This window comes from Carlito syrichta, unplaced genomic scaffold, assembly GCF_000164805.1.
Source record: "Carlito syrichta isolate Samal-C Ts95f unplaced genomic scaffold, Tarsius_syrichta-2.0.1 Scaffold304984, whole genome shotgun sequence".
NCBI lineage: Eukaryota > Metazoa > Chordata > Mammalia > Primates > Tarsiidae > Carlito > Carlito syrichta.
The window spans coordinates 460,907-482,578 of record NW_007249080.1 but is presented as its reverse complement, the minus strand read 5'-3'; the positions used below and the strand labels follow the sequence as shown (position 1 = coordinate 482,578).

The 21,672-nt window shown below is 34.1% G+C and overlaps 1 protein-coding gene across 1 annotated transcript in view; it reads left to right on the top strand.

Moving 5' to 3' along the window:
* Positions 1 to 21,672, top strand: part of ASXL3 (additional sex combs like 3, transcriptional regulator) — a 149,847-nt gene that overhangs the window by 65,250 nt on the left and 62,925 nt on the right. Inside the window, exons 5-7 of the mRNA XM_008061042.2 lie at positions 3,174 to 3,291; positions 4,251 to 4,370; positions 15,230 to 15,393. Coding sequence (XP_008059233.1) covers positions 3,174 to 3,291; positions 4,251 to 4,370; positions 15,230 to 15,393 — 402 coding nt within the window. The remainder of the gene's footprint in view (positions 1 to 3,173; positions 3,292 to 4,250; positions 4,371 to 15,229; positions 15,394 to 21,672) is intronic.

The following is a 21,672-nucleotide window of genomic DNA, read 5'->3' as shown; positions in this document are numbered from 1 at the left end:
TGGTGATGCCCATATAATTGGAGAAATAGAGTTACATAATGACAACAACAGCAGTAGTTGAGGAGCCAGTCCTCTTTACTTGCAGGAAGCATGCCCCACCTCAAGACTAGGAGTAACTCAAGAGACTAGGAGTTGCTACACAGCCTTCCTACTACTGTGTAGTAACTCAGGAGACTAGGAGTTACTACATAGCCTTCCTCATGGAACAGGTCAGAGTTCTCTTGTTTAGAGTTTAGAGTCAGCCAAACTATCCCAAGCTTCTCAATTGAGACAGTGTTGTTTTTTCTCCCTGCATCTACATGCTGATCTGCTAAAGAATGTTTCCAGGCTCCAGAGTCAAATAAATCCTACTTTCTGGAAAGTGAATTGGAATCTTCAAGGAAGAAATAGATAGTCAAAAATGCCTGTGGATCTAGGAGGTGAAATCAAGATGCCTCCTTTACGATTCTCATAACTAAGCTCTGTTGTACAGAGTTAGTCCAGCAGCCTAGCCTAAGTGTTAGAGTGGAAAAGTCTAATGCTTTACCACTGTTACTAGAGTCATGGTAAAAAGACAGCTGTTTAGGCGAGAGGAGCACAGGTATATAGAGCCTATGCTAGGGGAAGACTGGAGGTCAACCATGAGTAGTATGGTTCATGTCAGGGTAGAATGTAGTTTCAGAGGCCTCACCACAAAGGTCTCTGAAGTATCCCCTAATGCAGACCATAAAAATCTGGTGCAGCATTTGCTTATTTGTCCCAGGAAGTGTTATTTGGGAATAAATCCAATACTTATTTTTCAGGAGTAAAACAAAAAAAGAGTATGTATATTTTTAATACACTTAAACAATTATTTTTCTTATACAGTGAACATTTAGTTGTGGTCACCTCTACTGGCCCATATTGCTGGGTGTCAGTATTTTAAAAAATATCTTACAGAGAAATATTAAGATTTTCTCAGCAAGAAATAGGTAATTAGAAAATGTTAGTGAAATGGGCTCGTTATTGGTTAGCTTCCTTTATTCTTGCCTTGACTCCACCTTGACTCTAAAATTCAAAATAGCTATAAGTTTTAATTCTTATTCTTATATTATTTTTATCACGATTTCTTTCTGTCTGATTATTATTTTTTGTGGTAGAGTCTTCTCAACTCTAGAAATTGAGGTCAAAATTTTTTGTTACTTTAATTATTATTTACCACAAATGCTCTAAAAAGGCATGCCAGCTTTGGCTTTATAATTTCAGTTTCTAGCCCTCTAGTTAGTTCATCATGTTTTTTCTAACCAACATTTTCTAAAATAAACTCCCTAATCATGCGCGCACGCGCGTGCACATACACACAGAGAAAATGACTCTTTTAAAAATGCCTAATTTTGTTTTTCAAGGGAAGTAGTTGAAATATATGCTGTAAAGACTTTTAAAAATTGTAGATGTATTCCTGGTGGCCATTTCTACACCAATGGCTAAGAATAATTTAACTATACCTGGAAGTGGTTGTAAACCACATAAATACACCTCACTAAGCCTAAGCTCAATGAATTCTCAAGCATTCTTACAAATAGAAATAACTAACTTCTAAAAAAAAAAAAAAAAATCCCGCAGTTGTGAAGTCTTACATAATGGGCAAAGATGAACTTAACCATAGTTTAAAGTGCTGTGTTGTCTTATTTCGTTTTATAGGTTAATGTCTATAAAGTGCTTTGAGTTCTTATACAAGGCGAGAGAGATGTATGCAATTATGTGAAAAATTTATGTGCAGTTATATATATACCTTGAAGAAAGAGTAAATGTCTTAAATATTTTATAGCACATGTGCTCTCATTAAATATATTATTGGCAGCAGGCTAAAGGTGAGAAGGATGGCATCTTATTAATTTTTGTATTTCTTGCTTTCCCCCAGTGCCTGGTACTTTATAAAGTCTCAATAAATGTAAGAATTGAAGGGAAGATATCTCGTGTTATCATTAGCAATGATGTCATTTGTAATCCATTTCCCAAGCCTTTACTTTCTCATCTGGCTTTAAATCTTATCTAAATAGTTTAAATGGCATCTCTTATTTAAATTTTTCACTTATGTAATTAGCCGTTTGCTAAATCTTATGGTCAACAAGTTGGACATTCAGCCAATAATACCCTTAGCAAATAAAATGACATCGTTTTTTGACAGTGAGGGGAAATACAGTCAATGCAGTCTTTCAAGAGATTCTGACAACTCTTGGTCGAAGAACATTAATCAAGTAACTGGGATGTTGTAAAATTGGCAGAAATTTCACAGAAACCCAGAATAAAAAGGTTTGAGTCTGTTTGAAGCCAGCCTTTTAACCTTTTGAGGGGTTTTAGCATTCCTGTGACTGTGAATTTAATGGCTCTTCAGTTTCACGTGTTTAAGATCCTTTTTATTACAGGTAATTTTCTGTGTAAAGCGATCAGCTAGATAAGCTGTATTTCAAAACTTTTAAATGTCTTTTATTATATTATCATCACCGTGGTCGATTCATTTATGAAACACAAAGCACTCCCATTTGGAGAGATTTATTCTCATATCAATTTTTCCTGGATTTGCCAGAACCCCGTCATATTCGTGTTCTGCAGGTTAATGCCCAAAGTCAAGCAGACAGAAGCCAAGTGCTGCAAGGTTTCCAAGATTAGGACTGATTCCCTTCACAGAAATAAATGATTCCTGCCATGTTCAGTGATTTTGTGCAGTGCTCCCCACGGCTGAGCGAGTGCATCAATACTGTCGTCCTTACACGCTGTACATACTGATGACACTCAATGTTAACTTGATTGACTGAGCGGTGCACTGGAGAGGACGCACCTGCGCGAGAAGTGCAGACACATATATTTTTATCCTGGTTTCAAAACATTTATTTTACTTGGGAGTCATAGTTTCAAATTCCATGGGCTCTCAAGCCTCACTGCGAAGGTAGAAGAAACCATTAAGTGTTGCTTTGTTGTTAGAATTATATGGAAAATGGTCTCGGGTTTTTACCCTTTGCCAAAGCCTGATTTTATGCTGTTTAGGGAAAATGACATGAAGGTAACTATTAGATCCTGAGAAATTAGGGGCTGTGTGGAATCTAGGTCTGTTAAGAAGTTCTGTCTAATGATGGGCAAATGAATCATTTAATTCAATTATGAGAAATCATTTTGGCTGTATGCTTATATTATGTTTGTATTATCATGTTTTGTAGGCTTTGAGGCAGCAGCAGAAAAGAAGAAATGGAGTCTCAATGATGGTAAACAAGACTGTTCCTCGTGTTGTTTTGACACCATTAAAGGTGTCTGATGAGCAGTCGGATTCGCCTTCAGGTAAAGAGCTAAAAAAATATTGTGTGCTTGGCCAGTTTCTTCCCGGAGGTGACTTCCTCACTGAGAGAGGTGTCATGAATTTTTTTTCTGAAACTGAATATTATTTCCACTTGAGGTTTGGTTTAATTTTTTTTTTATGCCTTTGACTCTTTCAGTGATTCAGAAATATAGTGTACTGCTCAGTTTTTTAAAAAAAGCAGCAGCTTTCCCATCATTATCAAATAACTGCATTTGCTAATATCAATAATTGCAAAAAAATGTGTAGCAATGCTAGGTGAATTTTGTTGTTGTTGCTTTGGCTTTTGTTTGAATGTTGAACTTGAATGGTGGACCACATGCTGATGGGTAATACCATCAAAAGCAGTTCTTCTGTGAGTGTGAATTTCTTTTTCAGTCCTATGCTGCAAGATCAGGAATCCTTTATTAGTTTTTGTGTTCTGGCAACATTCTTCTCACCCCAGTGCAGCCCTGACCTTTTTCTTCTAATTTACCTTCTGTCGCTTTATCAGCTATTTATTATAGATTCATGTTTGCATTTTCTGTTCCTCCTTCTACATAAAGTTATTTATAAAAGTACGATCTCTCCCTCTCTTCAAGATTCCCTTCTTCCTTCAGCTTTCCTGTCTGTCTTGTATTGTTTCAAAATGGCATCGTATTGTTCAAGCTTATTCGTGTAGTTTTACAAAAGATCTGACTCTGTTTCTTTTAAAAAGCTATCAGATCAGTGAACGTGTTTTTGACTCTACTATTAGGCCATCTGTTCTTACTTTTTGTTCTGTTTGATTGATTTATTGGGCTTCTCTTTTTATATCCAGTAGGGGAATCAGATTGTGGCCAAAGGTAGTATATTAACTCTTAGAAAAGGAGATTATATCTACAGTTCCTAAAACAATTTTAGATTTTTCTTTTTGAGGACAGCTAGAGGAAGATAATGACATAATAACTATTTCCTTTTTTAGGATCCGAATCTAAAAATGGTGAAGCAGACAGTTCAGATAAAGAAATGAAACATGGGCAAAAATCTCCCACTGGAAAACAAACAAGTCAGCACTTAAAACGATTAAAAAAGTCTGGTTTAGGTGAGTGTTCAATAGACTATGACATTTCACATTTAGAGGTTGGTCTTTTCAAATAAATTATGGAAAATTCTCAGAACTTTTTTTAGTGATTAAACAAGGAAATTAAAATATTCTTCCATTTATTCAAACCAAAAAGGGTGCTAAATAAGGAAAGATAGGTACAACTGAGTGGTCTTAAGCTTATTATTAATTTGTAAATTAGATGAAGCAAAGGATAAAAAAAAGAAACTTAAAATGTTATGTGTATTCAAATAATTATCTGCCCAGTCATGATTCTATCTAATGTGCAGTATTTTGTCTATGCAACTAGGTTTCACTTTATTGGAATATAGCTCATCGGAAGAAAAACTGCAACATTTATAAAGGGTTCATTGAACTGGAGAGGACATTGTCATTGGGGTCTGCTGCAGTAAAACTGTTCTGCCTTGCTTTTTGTCTATGCTGCTTAAAATGTTTAGTAGAGCCTGTCTGAAAAACAGTGTAAAATTGCTGAGAAATGTGGGAGACACAGGCCACAGGTCTTGCAAGTCAGCACCAGGTTTTCTTCTCCACATGTCCTTCCTGATAACTTTTCATCAGGAACCCAATAGCAGCACTCAGGGAAAAGGGAGTGTGAGAATTAAAAAGACAAAAATAGACATTTCCTGGAATGGATGGTATTATACTCCTCAACTTCCTCTACCATGTTGACAGACCTGAACCTGTTGGCTTCATTTCTCTCTCTTAGTTGTTTCACCTGTGAATAGGGGCAATCAAAATAACCTGGATAATTATATTTTGTAAAATGCTGGACAAAACACATTTATTGACCTGAACTTTATTACTTGTTCTATCACTTACTTTCTTGGCAACTTAGGATAATTCTTATGTGCAAAGTTTATCTGTTTGTAAAATTCAAGCAAAATATCTGATTTTTTTTTTTTTTTTTAGTGAAGTTTTATCAATTGCCTGCTATATGCCAGACATTTTGTCAAATCCTGGGAATATACTTTCAATGAAAAGATTATAAATATGATTTATACATTCTTAAATAAGAGACCTCTGGAAAAGCAGAATTTATTTTTGGTTTAAATTCTTTAGATATAGCATAATTACCCATTTTACATTATTATCAAAGCTAAATAATTTTACACTTGTTTTGTAGCCCAAAATATATCATTGTGTGTTTGTTATAACCATACTTATGTATACACTGATGTGTTTTTTCCTAGCTTTCTGGGTGTTTTAAAGTAAGTACTTTAATATAAGTAGCTTCTGAAATAGAAAACTGTAGTGGGAGAGTGATAAGTAAATATTACACTAAAAAATATATCCAAAACAGTTTTACATTATCATACACTAAGTGATATAAACATCAGTAACCTTTAGTTAAAAACAGTCTGCTACTAACTTCAGTAAGGTCAATGCCATATAATAAGAGTAAGAAAATTTAAGGCATGGGGCCTCCACATATGTTTACTTAACTAACTTCAGGACTGAAAGTCAACAAGGCAGTGTACTGTGTTATCAGGATCCTCTCAGGGGCTTAGGCCTTAAGTCAGAATCTCTTGTCTTCTAATTGTTATACTTTGAAGTTCATACTCAAGCAGATAAAGAATCAGATTTTTTTTTTTAACCACTGAGTGTCTACTGAAAGATTAAAAGGCTAATATACAAGCCTGCTCTTAGGAATTCCTACATATCACTAAACATCTTATATTTTAGAAATCTAACTGACAGAGTATTCTGGCTGACTCGGCTGACTTGTTAGAAAATTAAAAAGGTAATAAAGGAGACCACCATGATCTTTTGAGCCTGCTTTATTTTAGACTACAAAATTCTAGAAATAATGAGGCCACTTCAATGGAGGAATAGAGAAATGAAATCATATTCAGTGCCCATATTTAATGGAATGGTCTAGGTATTTTGACATAAGGTTTCCCATTTAATTCTCACTTCAATTTTGTGTAATAGAACGACTTCCATTTTACAGCTGAAGACACTGAGGCCCAGAATGGTTAGGAGTTTGCCTGAAAATGATACAGCTAAAATACAAGCCAGGGCATAGCTAACTCCAAAGTCTAAACTTTTCATTTTGGGAAGAATCTGAATCTCAGATCATCCAGTCTATATTTGACCTGTAGGTACCACCAAGGAAAATAGCAGTATATGACATGATGAGTCTGCATAGGTGTTAAAGTGCAGTTGTATGTGGAAGGAGAGCTAGCAGCTGTAAGATGACCTGGTGGATCCTGTATCAAATGGGAGAAAGAAGATGGGATTTAAAATAAGTCCATTGAGGTAAAAAATCGGTCAAAAAATAAACTGCACATGATTACTAGGAAGGAACTGTGACTGCCTGACTAACCTAACAGGCAACTGAATGTAATGGCGTATTTTGTGCAAATGAAATCAGTAGTACTTTTAAAGCTTCCAGTATGTGCCCAGCGGTAGAAAATGAAAAAAATATAAAATGAAGGGAAGAACCTTAAATCTAACCATCATCAGACAATAGACCATATCTTTTTTAGATGGTGATGTTCTTGACGTTCTATTAGAATCAGAATGATAGTACTTAGCAAAATATATTAACATATAGTCTGTTATTTCTCTTTGCCATTAAATTGTTAACTCCTTGGAACAGTGACCTTCCTGTCCTTCTCTGTAGTCCTTACTGCAACCATTATATCCCTCCTGTTTAGTAGGTGCTGATTGAGTTTTGAATGTATTAATGCATTATAATTCACTGAATGGGCTAGTAAGTTTGTATGGACGAACGAGTGATGCTTCCTATAGGTTTTAGCATAGTAGTGAAGCTGCTTCTGTTTTCTTGAATAAAAAACGACCCTGTGTTTTGGGGAAAGGTTTCTTTGTGAACCAATACAAAGGAATGATCCCACCTTACACCCCTTAGCCAGCCAGATGGAGAGAGCTTGTTCTCCCTCATCCATTTTTTCCCACCTGAGTCAGACCTCTAATTCATAGTGTCAGAAATGTGGTTTTAACCTTTTTTACCTTCTCCAGGTAAGGGTAGCTGTATATAAGTCCCAACTTGTTGAAACCATTCTGAATTAAAAATAAAGCCATGAGTCTGTTCTAATTGAAATTGATCATTCTGAAACAAAATTCAGTCAAAATCAAACTTTGGTATCTAAGTCTAAATTTTTATTGCTGTGATATGACCCTTGCTGTGATATGACCCTAAAAGGATAAAAATACTTCTAATTGTTTCCTAAGTGCTTACTTTTGATCCCTGGAAATTTTTTAATTTGTCACATTGCAGAATATTCACGCTGTATAATGTATAGTTTTCATTTGGGTGTTGGGATCTAATGAGTGTAGCACAAGACTCAATGGACCCCAGTGTGTTTCCTGAGGACTCCGTAGTAAAGGAGGTGCCATGGACCTTCGGGCCTCTTCATGCTCATCTTCCCTGGAGAGAGTTAGGAACACACAATAAAATAATAATAATAATAATAATAGTAAGGAGAAGAAACTTCAAAATCACCCGGTCCTCCTAGTTCTGATGGTAATCTTAAAGTTCTTATGAAAAATATATCACTCAGCATGGGAAGCCACTACTGTTGATGTAGGTTTCTTTGTTTCTCTTGGTCATGAAAACTGTAAGAATGTTTCTCTGAAAAGCCCACTGATTGAATAGACTTAGTCACATGGGGTGAGTGAATGCAGTTGAAAAAAATAATTGTTCTAAATATTATGTATTTCTCTGATGATGTGATAATAAAACAAAAACAAACAAAACTTTGCTTGTCCCTTTCTTCCTTTCTTTTCTTTCTTTTTTCTTTTCTTTCCTCCTTCCTTCCTTCCCTTCTCCCTTTCTTTCTCCCTCCCTCCTTTCTCTTTCTTTCTGTCAGGTCTCGCAGTGTCACCCAGGCTGGAGTAGAGTGACAAGATCATGGCTCACTGCAACCTCAACCCTCTGGGCACAAGCAATCCTTCTGCCTCAGCCTCCCAAGGAGCTGGGACTCCAGGCATGTGCCATAATGCCTGGCTAGTTTTTTTTTATTTTTCTGTAGAAATGAGAGCTTACTTTGTTTCCCAGGTTGGTCTCAATCTCCTGGGCTTAAGCAATCCTCCCGCCTTGGCCTACCAAAGTGCTGAGATTATAAGCATGAGCCACTGTGCCCGGCCCTCTTTCTTATTTCTAAATCAAACACGGCAGAAAACACTATTCTAATATGTATAGCAGCAAATGCTAATAATGTTTACAAGGACTCTTTTGTTATCATAGGCCTTGAGAATTAGTGTAACAGTGAATATAGACTACCAAATAACCAGGCATCTGGTGAGATGAAGGGTAGGTGCCAGCTATAAATGGGGTTTGTAGTATGTTTTTCTTGCCTAATCAATTATTTTAATATCCTCCCTCGTTGTCTTAGCAAAGGGGAAAATGTATTTATAAGCCTCTCCCATGGAGTTTTCTGAGACAATCTTAGTACATTCTTATCTTCACAGCACATAGAACATGGATTTGTGAACACTTTAAAAGATTCTGTAGTAATATGCTCTTCTTACTTGTTTTATACTTTTTAATATCTCACATTTTCCCTTAACTAAAATTTAAGTTCCATGAATTCAAGGGCATTGACCTAAACCAGTTTTTAATTAACTTTTTCCTGCCCAGTCACACAGTAGGAGTTTAAAAAGTGCTTGCTAAGCAAATTTAAGCTTCTAAAGGATGTCTCTGAGGAGGTTTTAATAAATGTCCTTGGTGGGCCTGACTTCTGGGATTCATTCCAATATACTTTATTTGGTTTAATCTTTTTGCAGTGAAGAATTACAGCTTTGTTGGTTTTATAAAACAGTACATACTCTTTAAATAAATCAATGCAGAAAATTTAAAATAAAGTTTGAATAATAATCCCACACCCTTTCATTCAAAGTAATTATCCCCACACTTTTATAAGCATTATTTGACATCTCTTACTATGTATCCATGGTCAGAGAACATCTTAGAAAACCTTATTATACTATTTTAATTAAAAGTTTAATTAATTTTAGGCTAAATAATACAAAAAGTAAAAACAAAAACAAAATTGTTAAATATTGCCACGAGATTTATTCATATTTAAGATTCATATCTCCAAAGATTTGCAAATATGTGAAATTGAAATGAATGATTTTTTTTTAACTACTCATTTTAACTTTACACATTATAATATAAAAAGAAAAATAATTACCCTATAGTTCCTCCTATCTCCAAGTTTTGGTTATATTATTTTTTAAACATTAAGTTGATGACATTTTCTATATGTCTATAGTTCTTTAACCCTAGTACTATATTTTAATGGAATAAGTGCTCCATGATAGACGTTTTGCATAATTTCTTCATTTGTGAAGGCTACCATGATTCATGTTGTATATGACTAGGTTTCGATCTTGGATAGATTTTTTTTTCTTGAGACTTTACTCTTTGCAAGCCTGTTTTTCTTTTCTGAGCTCTACTTACTTTATTATTTTATTTCTTTTATTTTTGATTCTTAGATACAGAGTCTCACTTTGCCCCAGGCTAGAATGCAGTAGTATGATCATAACTCACTGCAGCCTCTAACTGCTGGGCTTAAGGGATCCTCCCACCTCGGCTTCCCAAGCAGCTAGAACTGCAGACATGTACCATCATTCTTTGTTACTCACTCATCCTTCCATTCACTCATTCATTCATTCATTCAGAGACAGGGTCTTGCTTTGTTGCCCTTGCTGGTCTCAAACTCCTGACCTCAAGTGATCCTTCCACCTTAGGCCTCCCGAGTAGCTGAAATTACAGGCACAAGTCATTGTCCACAGCAGAGCTTGCTTTCACTATTCACTACTCTCTAATTTTTATGGGACCACAAAGAACTCTTTGGTTTTGAACTCTCTATATTTATTTGGGCATTCCCATTGTTTACCTTGCTTACCTTTTGCATGTCCTCTGTGCAAAGGTGTCTGTGTCTCTGTGTGTGTACATTTTATGCATAATCCTTGCATGGGTTCCCTTCTAGGAAATACGAGTTTTGAAACCAGCAGACTACCCTACCCACTGATCATCAAGTGTTCCAGAATGCGTAGCCTTCACTCAGTTTGGTGGTTTTAGGACCCTCTCTGGACAAGATAATAGAGAATTTCCCTGACTCTAATCCAACACATTCCTTATGATTTTTATCAGAGATCAGTTTAATGTCTTCTTGTGTGACATAGACTCCGATTGTGGCAATTTGGCAATTGTTACTTCTCTTTTCTCCTTTGCCCAACCTTAACTACCTCAGACCCTCTAGGCTAAGTGTCTGGGAATTTGACACTAAAATGACTATCTCTTTTTCCTTCTCTGGGTACTGTAGGGAGATATGAGGTACAAGCTTTAATGAGATAAGATAATCATATATAATTGAATTGTTCCTAAGCCAATTAAGAGTACATGTGTAAGGATAATTAAAATGGAATTAAACATCCTCTGTAGCAACAAATTTAGTTCTTCTTCTCTGTCTTTGTTCAAAAATTATACAACATATTTTTGCTTAGGTGGACAGCTTTGAAATAGATCTTTTGGTTTTGTCATAAAAGACTATGTGCCTTTCTGAAGCTTATTTTTTCTATGATAGTTTTTAAGATTTTGAACCATATTAAATAATAGCAGTGTAAGTTCTTTTTCTCACATCGCTTGTAACATATGTTTCAAAAATAAAATTTAAAAGTTTTATGTTCTAAATTTCTCCGCATTCTTTCTCAATCAGAATTACTCTCGATAGATGACTTTAACTCATTTACAGGAGAACATTTAGGCAAGATTATAAAAACTAAGCAAATTCCCTCATATGTAATATATAATATAGGTTTTGCTTTCGCCTCTAACGTTGGGAAAATAAGTTTCTTCCTAATTCTTCTTATGGTCTAAGATTTTTATTATGAAATATTTCTAACATGGAGAAAAATATAGATGCTAATAAAACAGACACCTATATACCCATCATCTCAGCTCAACAAATACTAGATTTTTTAAATAGATACAACTTGTGTACTTTTATGTGTTTAAAGGCAAGATTGACCAATGAATATTGTCTCATACTTTATTTTGGGACAGAGGTTATGCTACTTTATAAAGTGAGATGAAGAGCTTTATACTCTTATGAAATATGATAAAATAAAGTAGTGAGAGAGTTGAGAGAATAACTTAATAAAGAAAGTCCCTACCTTGCATAAGATTCATCTTTAGAGCTATTTATAATTTGTGCTTTGTGTATATGTGGGGTGAGGGGATTGCCTACTGTTCTTTTGTAAGGTTTTACACGTTGATTTGTTTCCATTTTTAAGTTACATTTGGAAATGTATAAACTTACAATAGTTTATCTTCAAAGATATTGAAAAAAGCCATAGTATTATACTTTTAAAAATCTATTTTTAGTTATAATTCTATTAGCCTCTAAATCTGTACTATATTTAGTATTATGTCCTTACCTTTCATTTCTCTTCATGTTTATTTATGCCATCTCAGAACAGAGATGTCTTTTATAGTTTAATTTTTAAAAAATTTGTTATTGTTGATAGCCTTTATTGTTCTTTTCTGTTTCATAAATGTCTGCTTTTTTTCTTTTAATCTTTCCTTACTTCTTTCTTAAATTTTTATCCTTTAGTTCATGTATTAAATTAATTATTTGTATACCTAATCTTTGAATTTTCTATCTTTTTTTCTATCCTCTATGCAATTTATCCTTAAATCCACTTGAGTAACATTTTACAAATTTGGCATATCACTTAGAATTCAAATATTTTATAATTTCCATTACAAATGTTTTTTCTCTAACTTATTAAGACTCACAAGTTTGCTTTTGAATATCCAAATATATGATGGATGTGTGTGGTATTGGAGAGTTGCTGTTTTTGTATTATGATACCGAATTTAATTTTTTTTTGAGAGGAAGATGAAGTATTATATTATTCTTCAGTATTTGTTGAGACTTATTGTTCAGCTGTGTGTTTTTGTTTGTTTTTTACTGTTTCTTGAGTGCTGCAGGGAAAAAATGCTTTCTCTAAGGGCTCACTAAAGTGCCCTGTGTTAAATTAATTGGTTCAAGATTGATTATTGAGTTATTGAAGTCAACCTTAGGTAATTTTTAAAATCTGAGCTATTAGTTATGGTAATATGTTAAAACTTTCTCCTAGCATTATATGATGTCAATTTCTTTTTTTAATTCTCTCAGTTTTACATTTTGAGGCTATACTGTTTAAATGGATTCAGATTCAAGGTCATGATAGATTTCTAGTGAATTATTTCTTATTTCTTAAGGAATGATATTTCTCATCCCCAGTAATGCTTTTTACCTTTGCTTATTTTATCTGATGTTAATATTGCAGTATTTTTTTTTTTTTTTGCTGTTTTGGTTCCTGATAATTTCTTAGTTTATCTTCTAATCTGTATCCTTTCCATGTGATTTTTAAGTACATCTCTCATAAGCAGTACATAACTGGATTTTATTACTTTTTAAATCTAATCTGAAAATATAGTTACATTTATTATGATTGTGTTATACTTTATATTATTTTTTTATGCCTTCTATTTGCTTGATTTGGTATTCCTTCTATCCTTTAATTTGGAAATTATAACTTTTTTTTCTCTCAATAACTACTTACAGAGTTTTAGCAAAGTGTAGAACTAACATATTTCATCTCTCTCTTACTCCCAAACCATGCCCAGGTTTTATAGTGCTCTCAGTTCAATGTCATCTTTCTATTTTACATGCAGTTATTGTGAAGTATTTTATTACCACTTTGTTTTATCTCTTAGTCATCAGTATTATTTTTTAAAATTAATTTTTGTTTGGAGTTACTCATGTCTATGAATCTTTTAGTCTATCATTGCTTTTACATTCCTATCATTCCCTCCTTGCTATAATTTCTTGTTAAGAGCATCCACTGGTGGTTAATTTCAACAATATTCTCCAAGGGATAGAATTTAAATTTGGGATACTGAAAGTGTTCTTATAATTGCCATTTTTTAGAGCCATCATTATGAATAAAATTCTAAATCAATAATTTCTCTACCTTTGGGAGGCTGAGGTGATTGGATTGCCTGAGCCCACGGGTTCGAGACCTGCCTGGGCAGTGAGACCTCATCTCTACAATAAATCAAAAAATCAGCTGGGCGTGGTAGTGCATGCCTGTAATTCTGGCTACTTGGAAGGCTGAGGCGGAAGAATCGCTGGAGCCCAGCAGGTCGAGGCTGCGGTGGCCGGGAGTGGCCACTGCACTCCAGACTGGGCAACAGAGTGAGACTCCAACTCAAAAAATAATAATAATAATAATAATAATTTCTCTGGCCATTTGAAGATATTTCAGTCTTCTTTATTTGTTGACTTACAGATATGATTTCTTACAGATATTTCATTGTCATTTTTATTTATTAGTTTATTGGTATTATTTCTGCCCATTTTATTGTCATCCCTCTGGAGAAAACCTTTTGTTCAAAATGGTTTTAAGATATTATTTTTCCAATTCATTGGAGATTGCAACACACCAAATGGATGAATATTTTTCTTTCTTGAGATTTTAACTTTTGTAATTTCAATTTTTAAAAATATTTCAATCATTAGCTATTAAAATATTGCCTCTCTGCTATCTCTGCGTTTTTTTTTTTAAATTCTGAAACACCTATAAACATACATCTGGACTACTGATTACATTTTCTGTATTTCTTCTCTGTCCCATTTTGACTCATAATTTTTTTGCTACATTCTAAATATTTTCTTTAAGGTTATATTTTAATTATTGAATAATCTTTTTCTCTGCTGTGTCCCCTGAGTAATTTTTAAACATTTCTTAAAAGTAGTGTTTATTTCTAGAAGTCTTATCTGTTTGAAGTATGACTATTCTTTTATCACAGTATTCCTTTTTTCATTATTAAAAAAATCATTCATTTGACTTTAATTGTATAAAACAAGGTTCAGCAAACTTTTTCTGTCAAGGATCAGAGAGGAAATAGGCTTTAAAGACTATGCAATTTCTGTTACAACTCTTCAACACTGTAGTGCAAAAGCAGAGCTAAACCGTTTATAAACAACTGGGCATGGTAATGTCCCAATAAAACTTTATTTATGAAAACAGGCATTAGACTGAACATATATCATGGGTTATAATTTACTGACTCCTGACTTAAAAACATACTCTTTATAATCACATTCAAAAGGTTTTCTTAGTTCAAGTAACTGAAAATTGTAATTCTGTTTGATGCATCAGCTGACTGTCCCTTATGGTATATTATTTTTTCATGTGACATGATTGTGAGTTATGGACTCTATAGCCTTCTGTCGGAGGCCTTGAGTTGTGGTATGCATACTTGCATTTTGGATCATACAGCTAATATTTTTATAAAGGATTGATTTTTAAATTACTACCCTCAGAAATACTGTGACTAGAGATCTCCTGAAATATTCCAGTGCTTGGTACACAGTTTTATACTTGAGGAGCACACATCTGTTACTGCTATCATTATCTTTATTAAAACCAATAGCACTGTTGCTGTTATCATTGATCCTAGGTCTTATAGAAATTACTAAAATTGTTGTTGTTACTATTTATGCTTCCAAAGCTTTCGAAAATTCTGATCAATTGGAAGCTTTTAATGGGACCTGGTACTATTTTGAGTTAAAATATAGGAGATATTGAATGAAGTATACATTTTGAAAATTAAAGATAATAAGGCCAGACAGAAACATAATGAAAGAAACTTTGGGGATTTCTCTTCTGGAATATCATTTTCAAAAGAATAGAATTCAGCATATTATTGAATATATATGTTCAATATTCATGTGGGTGTGTGTGTCTGTGCACATGCACACCTCTTTCCCTTAATCTGTAGTAAATTCATGCCTCTTGCTTGTTCATCACAGGGCACTTGAAATGGACCAAAGCTGAGGACATTGACATAGAAACCCCAGGATCTATTCTTGTCAACACTAACTTGAGGGCATTAATAAATAAACATACGTTTGCTTCCTTACCTCAGCATTTTCAACAATACCTCCTGCTTTTGCTTCCTGAAGTGGATAGGCAGGTAAGTAGAAGTTTTAGGCATCTGATATCAATTACTAGCTGTAGTATTATGGATGACTGATAAATGGATGTAGCACATTTAAATAATTTATTTATGTATGCATATTTCTTGCTATTATTGGTTTATTTATTTAATCTGCCCAACAGAACCATTTTTATTCTCAATTGTGAGCCAATGCAAATTTTAAAATACAGTTCATAGCAGAGTGAAAATTAGAGACTTACATTAGAAAGGGAAAACAAAGAAATCAAGCATTTCACTATGAAATAAATCTTTGGAGTATCTGCTTCTTTGTCCAGAGGGAATATTGAAATGCAGCAATAAAAAGCCAGAGTTTCTAAGAAATTATGCAAATGTTTTATCCTCCACTATTTTCAAAAGACATTTAAAATTTATGTTTGCAGTTGCTTTCTGAGAGTCTATCACCATGAATATGATTGCCTATAAATAATCATCTTTTATCTCTTTTTTAGTGTAACTAGAAATTTTTTAAATGTATTTTTATATTTTTGAAAAGCTTCTAAAATAAGGAAATACAAATATAGACCTGTAATAGCAGGCATCAATCATTTTTAAGGCTGTTTCCTTAGGAAAGAAAAGGAAAAAAAAATTCATCACATAAACTTTTATTAAATTTCACAGAAGTTATTAAGTGCTATCTAGGAAACATTCCCTTATGATTCTTATTTCAGTAAATTCTAACACTGTATATCATTTTCAATTGATGGACTTAATGCATGTGTATTTATGAATCTGTATCTTGAAATGATAGGTACATTCATGAATTGAAGTGGGCAAGATTCATTCAATATTTCCATATTACTTTGAATACTTTTTATTTGATTCTGCTTTCTACTGACTTACCTATCTCCTTCATACATATTTAAATATGATAAACAACAGCTTGCTACAGCTTTTATGTGTCTCTTTGGTGGTGACTTGTTCATATTTAGAAAAGATTATTTTGTTTTAGGTACATTTCATTTCACTGAGAGTTTGCGTTCATTCAACAACATTTTACTTAATATTTACTCTGCATATGGTATGTTTTGGGTGCTTTGTAATAACAGAAGGACAGTAAGTGCTTATTGAATGCTTATTGAATGAATGATGAAATATACTCTATTTGGATGCATAAACTGAACTTGTAAATAACCAAAATATGAGGTAGAAACCAGTAAGCTTGGAGGGGAAGACACAAAGCATATTGTACTTTGTATACAGAAGGGAATAATCAGGGACACATTTAAAATTCTCGATTTGGGTCTTGAAATACAGAAATACTGAATAAATAGTTGGAAAAATACCAAGTGAGAGTCCAGTAGGCACAAAATCATATGCTAATTTGGTGGGAGTCTGGAAGAATGGTGCAAGTGATTCTGGAAGTAGATTTTGAAGGATTCCTTGAGTATGAAGCTAAGGAGTCTGAACAGTGTTTATTGTGTGACTGCAGTGCAAAGCCATCGAGGACTTTTGAGCATGGCTATGATATAATAAAACTTGCTCTTTTAGGAAATTCTTCTGGTAGTACTGAAAGAAAATAATAGGGACAGAAAACACAAAAGTGGAAAAAGTAGTTAAAAAGCAATTTTCATTGTTCCCAAAGACATAATGAGTGTTTGAATCTGGGGGATTGCATTGAAAGGAAAGAAAATGTACTCATCATCATCATCATCATCATCATAATTCATCTCCTCCTCCTCCTTCTCCTCCACTAGTAGCAATTTTACATTTTGTCAAATAGCATTTGAGCCAAGAAGTAGGGAGGAGTCACTGATAACTCTTCAGTTACAAACTATGTGACTAAGATAAAGTTCAGGCATTAAAAACTTTTAGGGGCTGATTTGTTAGCTTATAAAACTGTTTCCTCCCCTTCAATATATGTGTAGTTTATCTTGTTTACACTTCTGTCTCCAGCTTCTGAAATTAGGGTTAGCATATACAGTGCACTAAGTAAACACAGTACTTAGTAGTTTTAGAATAAGAAAGAATTAATTATAAAATTTATGAATTATAAAATTCATAAGTGTATAGACATTTGCGTATTATAAATTTTATAAACTATATATTAGAAATTTTATGATTTTATTAATTTATACTTTTATAATTTATGTTTATTTATATTTGTATTTATTATTTATAAAATTATAAAATATATAGAATTATAAATTTATAAAATTATAAAATACCAAATTTGACTAGGATTAATCCTAGTCAAATATCTTGTAACTCATGAAGACAGAGTTTAAGCCCTGTATCTTATTTGACCTGTAGTAGTTTGTGTTACTCAGTTTTTTCTGTCACTATGAGAAAGATAAGTGAATAAGGATAATACTGGCCTCAAGTAACATTTAGTCCATTGAGAAATTATTTATTTATTCAAGAATTATTTACTAAGCACGTATTGTATGCTATATGCTTTGTTAACTACAGAGGATGCAAGAATGAATCTGTGAAGACATAACAGAGGAAAAGGATACCCTCATGCTGAAATACAATACACTTTGCTCGCCGCTAGTAAAGAAGCTTAATAACTGGATAGATCACATCCAATTTAGTAAAAGACTGGGCTGAGTCATATAAATGTCATAATAGATGTATAAAGAAAGTCCTCTGAAGACAGAGAAGATGAGGAAATTTAATCTGAATTAGATTAATTAGAGATTTTATGGTGGAAAGAATACTTAAGTTGAACCTTAAAGGGCTTATAAATGTTTCTTCTGTAGACCCAAAGAAAAGTAAATTTTAACATGTCATTTACAAAGACTTGTTGCTTGTGTGTTCCAGAAGATTAAATATTTCTGTATTAATGAAATAACCTATGGGGGAAAATGGTAGGCTAGTCTGTTGAATGGGGAATATGGTCTATGACCTTGATGACCTACTTAAGGAATGTGGTCTGTGACCATGATGACCCACTTGTTGGCTAAACTTGAACTTTTTCTGAAACCAATGGATACCATCTAAGATTTTTAAAAATAAGAAACAATATGCATAAAATAATTTAAACCCACATATTTTGGTGCTTGGATATAGGGGAGGGGAAGAGGGCCCAAAGGATAAATAAGATAAAGTCCTTATTTTCCCTGAGGAGCCAGTAGCCCTGCAAATGATAGATTGGATAGCAGAAAGATAACACACAGCCAGACTGGTTAAGAGACAATTGCAGTAGTTGAGATAAGAGATAAAGGTCTGTCCTTGGGTATTGGCCTTGGAAATGAACAGAAAGGAATTAATTCCAGATATATTTTCAACCTAGAATGAGTAGGAATAAATGATACATTGCCTATGAGATGGCATTGTTAAATGTCTAGAAGGCAACTGGAGACTTTTTCTAGGGTGACTTGGAAGGAGATAGAAGCTCTATGTGGGCCTGTCGGCATTTGATACCAAGAAATTTAGAACTAGCATGTTCTCTTTTGGCTGGACGTTGACTCAGTCCTTCACTTACCAGAAAAGGACAGATAGCTTGTACTTGATGCAACAAACTACCAAAACTGCTTCTGTTTTAATGTAGCTTGCAAATGCCTAAATGAGCCTGAATATCACTAGGCCAGAATGAGTAGAGAAAGCATAGAAATGTGACTGTGATAATTTGAGCCAGCGGAAGATCCTACAATTATGTGAAACACTTAAGAATTTCAGTTGTGTGAAGGCTTGTCTTCACATATTTTTACAAAATCTGAAACTAATCTGAAAGTAATAGCTTTCTTGTTTCCCTCTGACTACTGCAGGTTTCTACCTGCTTTCTAGCATGAAATAGTTCTATAGGGCATCCTACCCTAGACCCATATGAAACTGAGCTTTCTTCCATTATTACATCCTGAAAATATAGGAACCTGAGTTTCTCATTTATCTTGCCAATGCCAACTGTTATTAAGCCAACCTTTCTGGGTGTTTTGTTTCTCTATATTTGCATTTTTCATGTTATCTTTTTTAGAGGGCTATTTATTTTAGATTATATTTTTTTACTAACTCCTGGTTGTTTTATAACATCGTTACATCTAGCTTTATATTTAACTTTACCCTTCACACATTTTACGACAAGCAACAGAAAACCCAACTCAAACTGACTTAAACATAAGGAGGATTTATTGACTGAGTTAATTAGAAGATAGAGGTTTGGTTGGTTGTCTGGTTGTTGTTTCTGGGATGCAATCATTATCAAAGGTCCATTTAGTTAGTATTTAAATAATTGATTTTTAAACACTTCTCCCTTCTTGATGACATTATTCTAAACCTGAATCCCTTTGTGATAGGCTGGCTACCTGAGTCAAGAAACGGGCCTCTGTGTCTTGGGTCACATGCATGAGAAGAATACTTCTGTCCCATTATTGCAAACAAATAACCTCTGATTCACACTAATGGTACTCCTTAGATCACATGACCATTTCTTAAACTATCACTCTTAGTCAAGGAAATGGAATATGCATATTGGCCTAAGCCAGGAAAGCCTATTCTCAGAGCATAGAATGTGTTCACCATCTCCTGAAATAAAATGGTGTACTTGTGGTAAAGGTCAGAGATACTATAAAAATCTGGTTTTTAGGAAGTTTTATTAGAGAATATACATGTTGGGTTAGATGTTTTGTAAGCAATTAATAGTGCCCACTGAAGTGAGGTAGAAATTGAGTTTGGTTTTTGATATGTTGGGTAAAGATGGTTTTAATATACAAAATGGCCAGATATTGATTATATAGTCAAATTTTGAGACTGTAGAAGATAGAGTTAGCAATAGAATATACACAGATTATTGTGTCAGCTATAGAATTTGTTGAATTCATCTTTTCTTAAAAATTTGTGAAGTAATCAAGAATTTTAGAAAACTTGAAGGTACATTTGAGGGTAAGTTTCCAGCCTGATGATCCAGTCTCCCTCTCGCCCCTAATATACTATGACCTTAAGAGTGTATTTTCTATAAGGACGTATTCTCTTACATAAGCACAATGTAGCCAGTGAAAATCAGGAAATTAACAGTGATGATTATCATGTAATTCTTAGACACAGTTCAAGTTTAGCCAGGTGTCCTAGTTATGTCACTTTTAGCAACAGGATCCAGGACAGACTCTGTCCTTGCATGGAGTTGTCATGCCTCTTTAGTCTCCCTCTTCCAGAACAGTTATTTGGTCTTTCCTTGATTTTCATGACCTTGACACTTTTGAATATTATAAGCCAATTCAAGTTTACATGATGTTTCCTTCTGCTCAGATTCCAATTCTGTACCTTTGCGAGAAATACAATAAACATGCTGTGTTCTCCCTGTATCCTACTAGTGGCACACAACTTTGATTGTCCCAGTGCTGATGCTGTTCACTTGATCATTTGATTAAATGTTATCTGCCAAGCTTCTCCTGTGTAAGCTTGCTATTTTCCCCTTTGTAATTAAATAACATTGTGTAGGGAAGTTGTTTTAAACTATGTAAATATCCTGCTCCTCTTCAAAATCTCAATACATTAATTTATTTGTATCTGTACGGCTTCATTGTTTCCTATTTCTTCAATAGGTTATTACATTGAAATTGTCCCACATAAGGTCAGTGGGAGTCCCTTAAAGCTGGCTGCTGTGCCCTCTGACATGTTTCCATCATCTTTGAGCACTTCCTTGTTTTGAAGCCCATCAAAGTGTTCTCATCTCATATTATGCTTTCTGTATCCCAGTCCAGGGGTGAACCCTTTCTCCAAGAAGGCGTTGTTCCCTTTAATGGAGGATGGTGTTTAGAGATCAGGATCTCATGAAATGTGTGCTCCTAGCTGTCAGGGGGTTTCTGCTTTCAAATCTAGGGCAGATTTCAGAGAAAATGAGCTCATGTGTATATGCAAATTCTTAAATATGTGTGTGTATGAACACCTCATCTCTTTGTCTCAGAGACAAGCAATATGTAGAAGAAAGTCTGAGCCTATTTACAATACGTATAAACATAACACAGTTTATATCTATGTGTATTTCTATATGTATCTCTCTATTTTATAAGCCATGAATTCACACTGATACCTCCAATTCTAATCTTATCTCTCATCATCCATTCTAGCTTTCTCTCTTGTCATAGCTGTCTCTCACCTCTCTGACAGTGAGAAACCAGCATCCATCCATTAATCTTTGTTGATTCACTTGTAGGTAGCAAGTCTTCCGTCTTGGCCACCACAGCTCCCCTATGTGGATGGTCTCCTCATTGCACACAGGCTCTGACTGCATGACAACCACCAACTTTCCCAGTCACCTCACTTGAACATCTTCCCCTTCCTGCTTAACTTCTGACACTACACATCAGGCCACTCCCT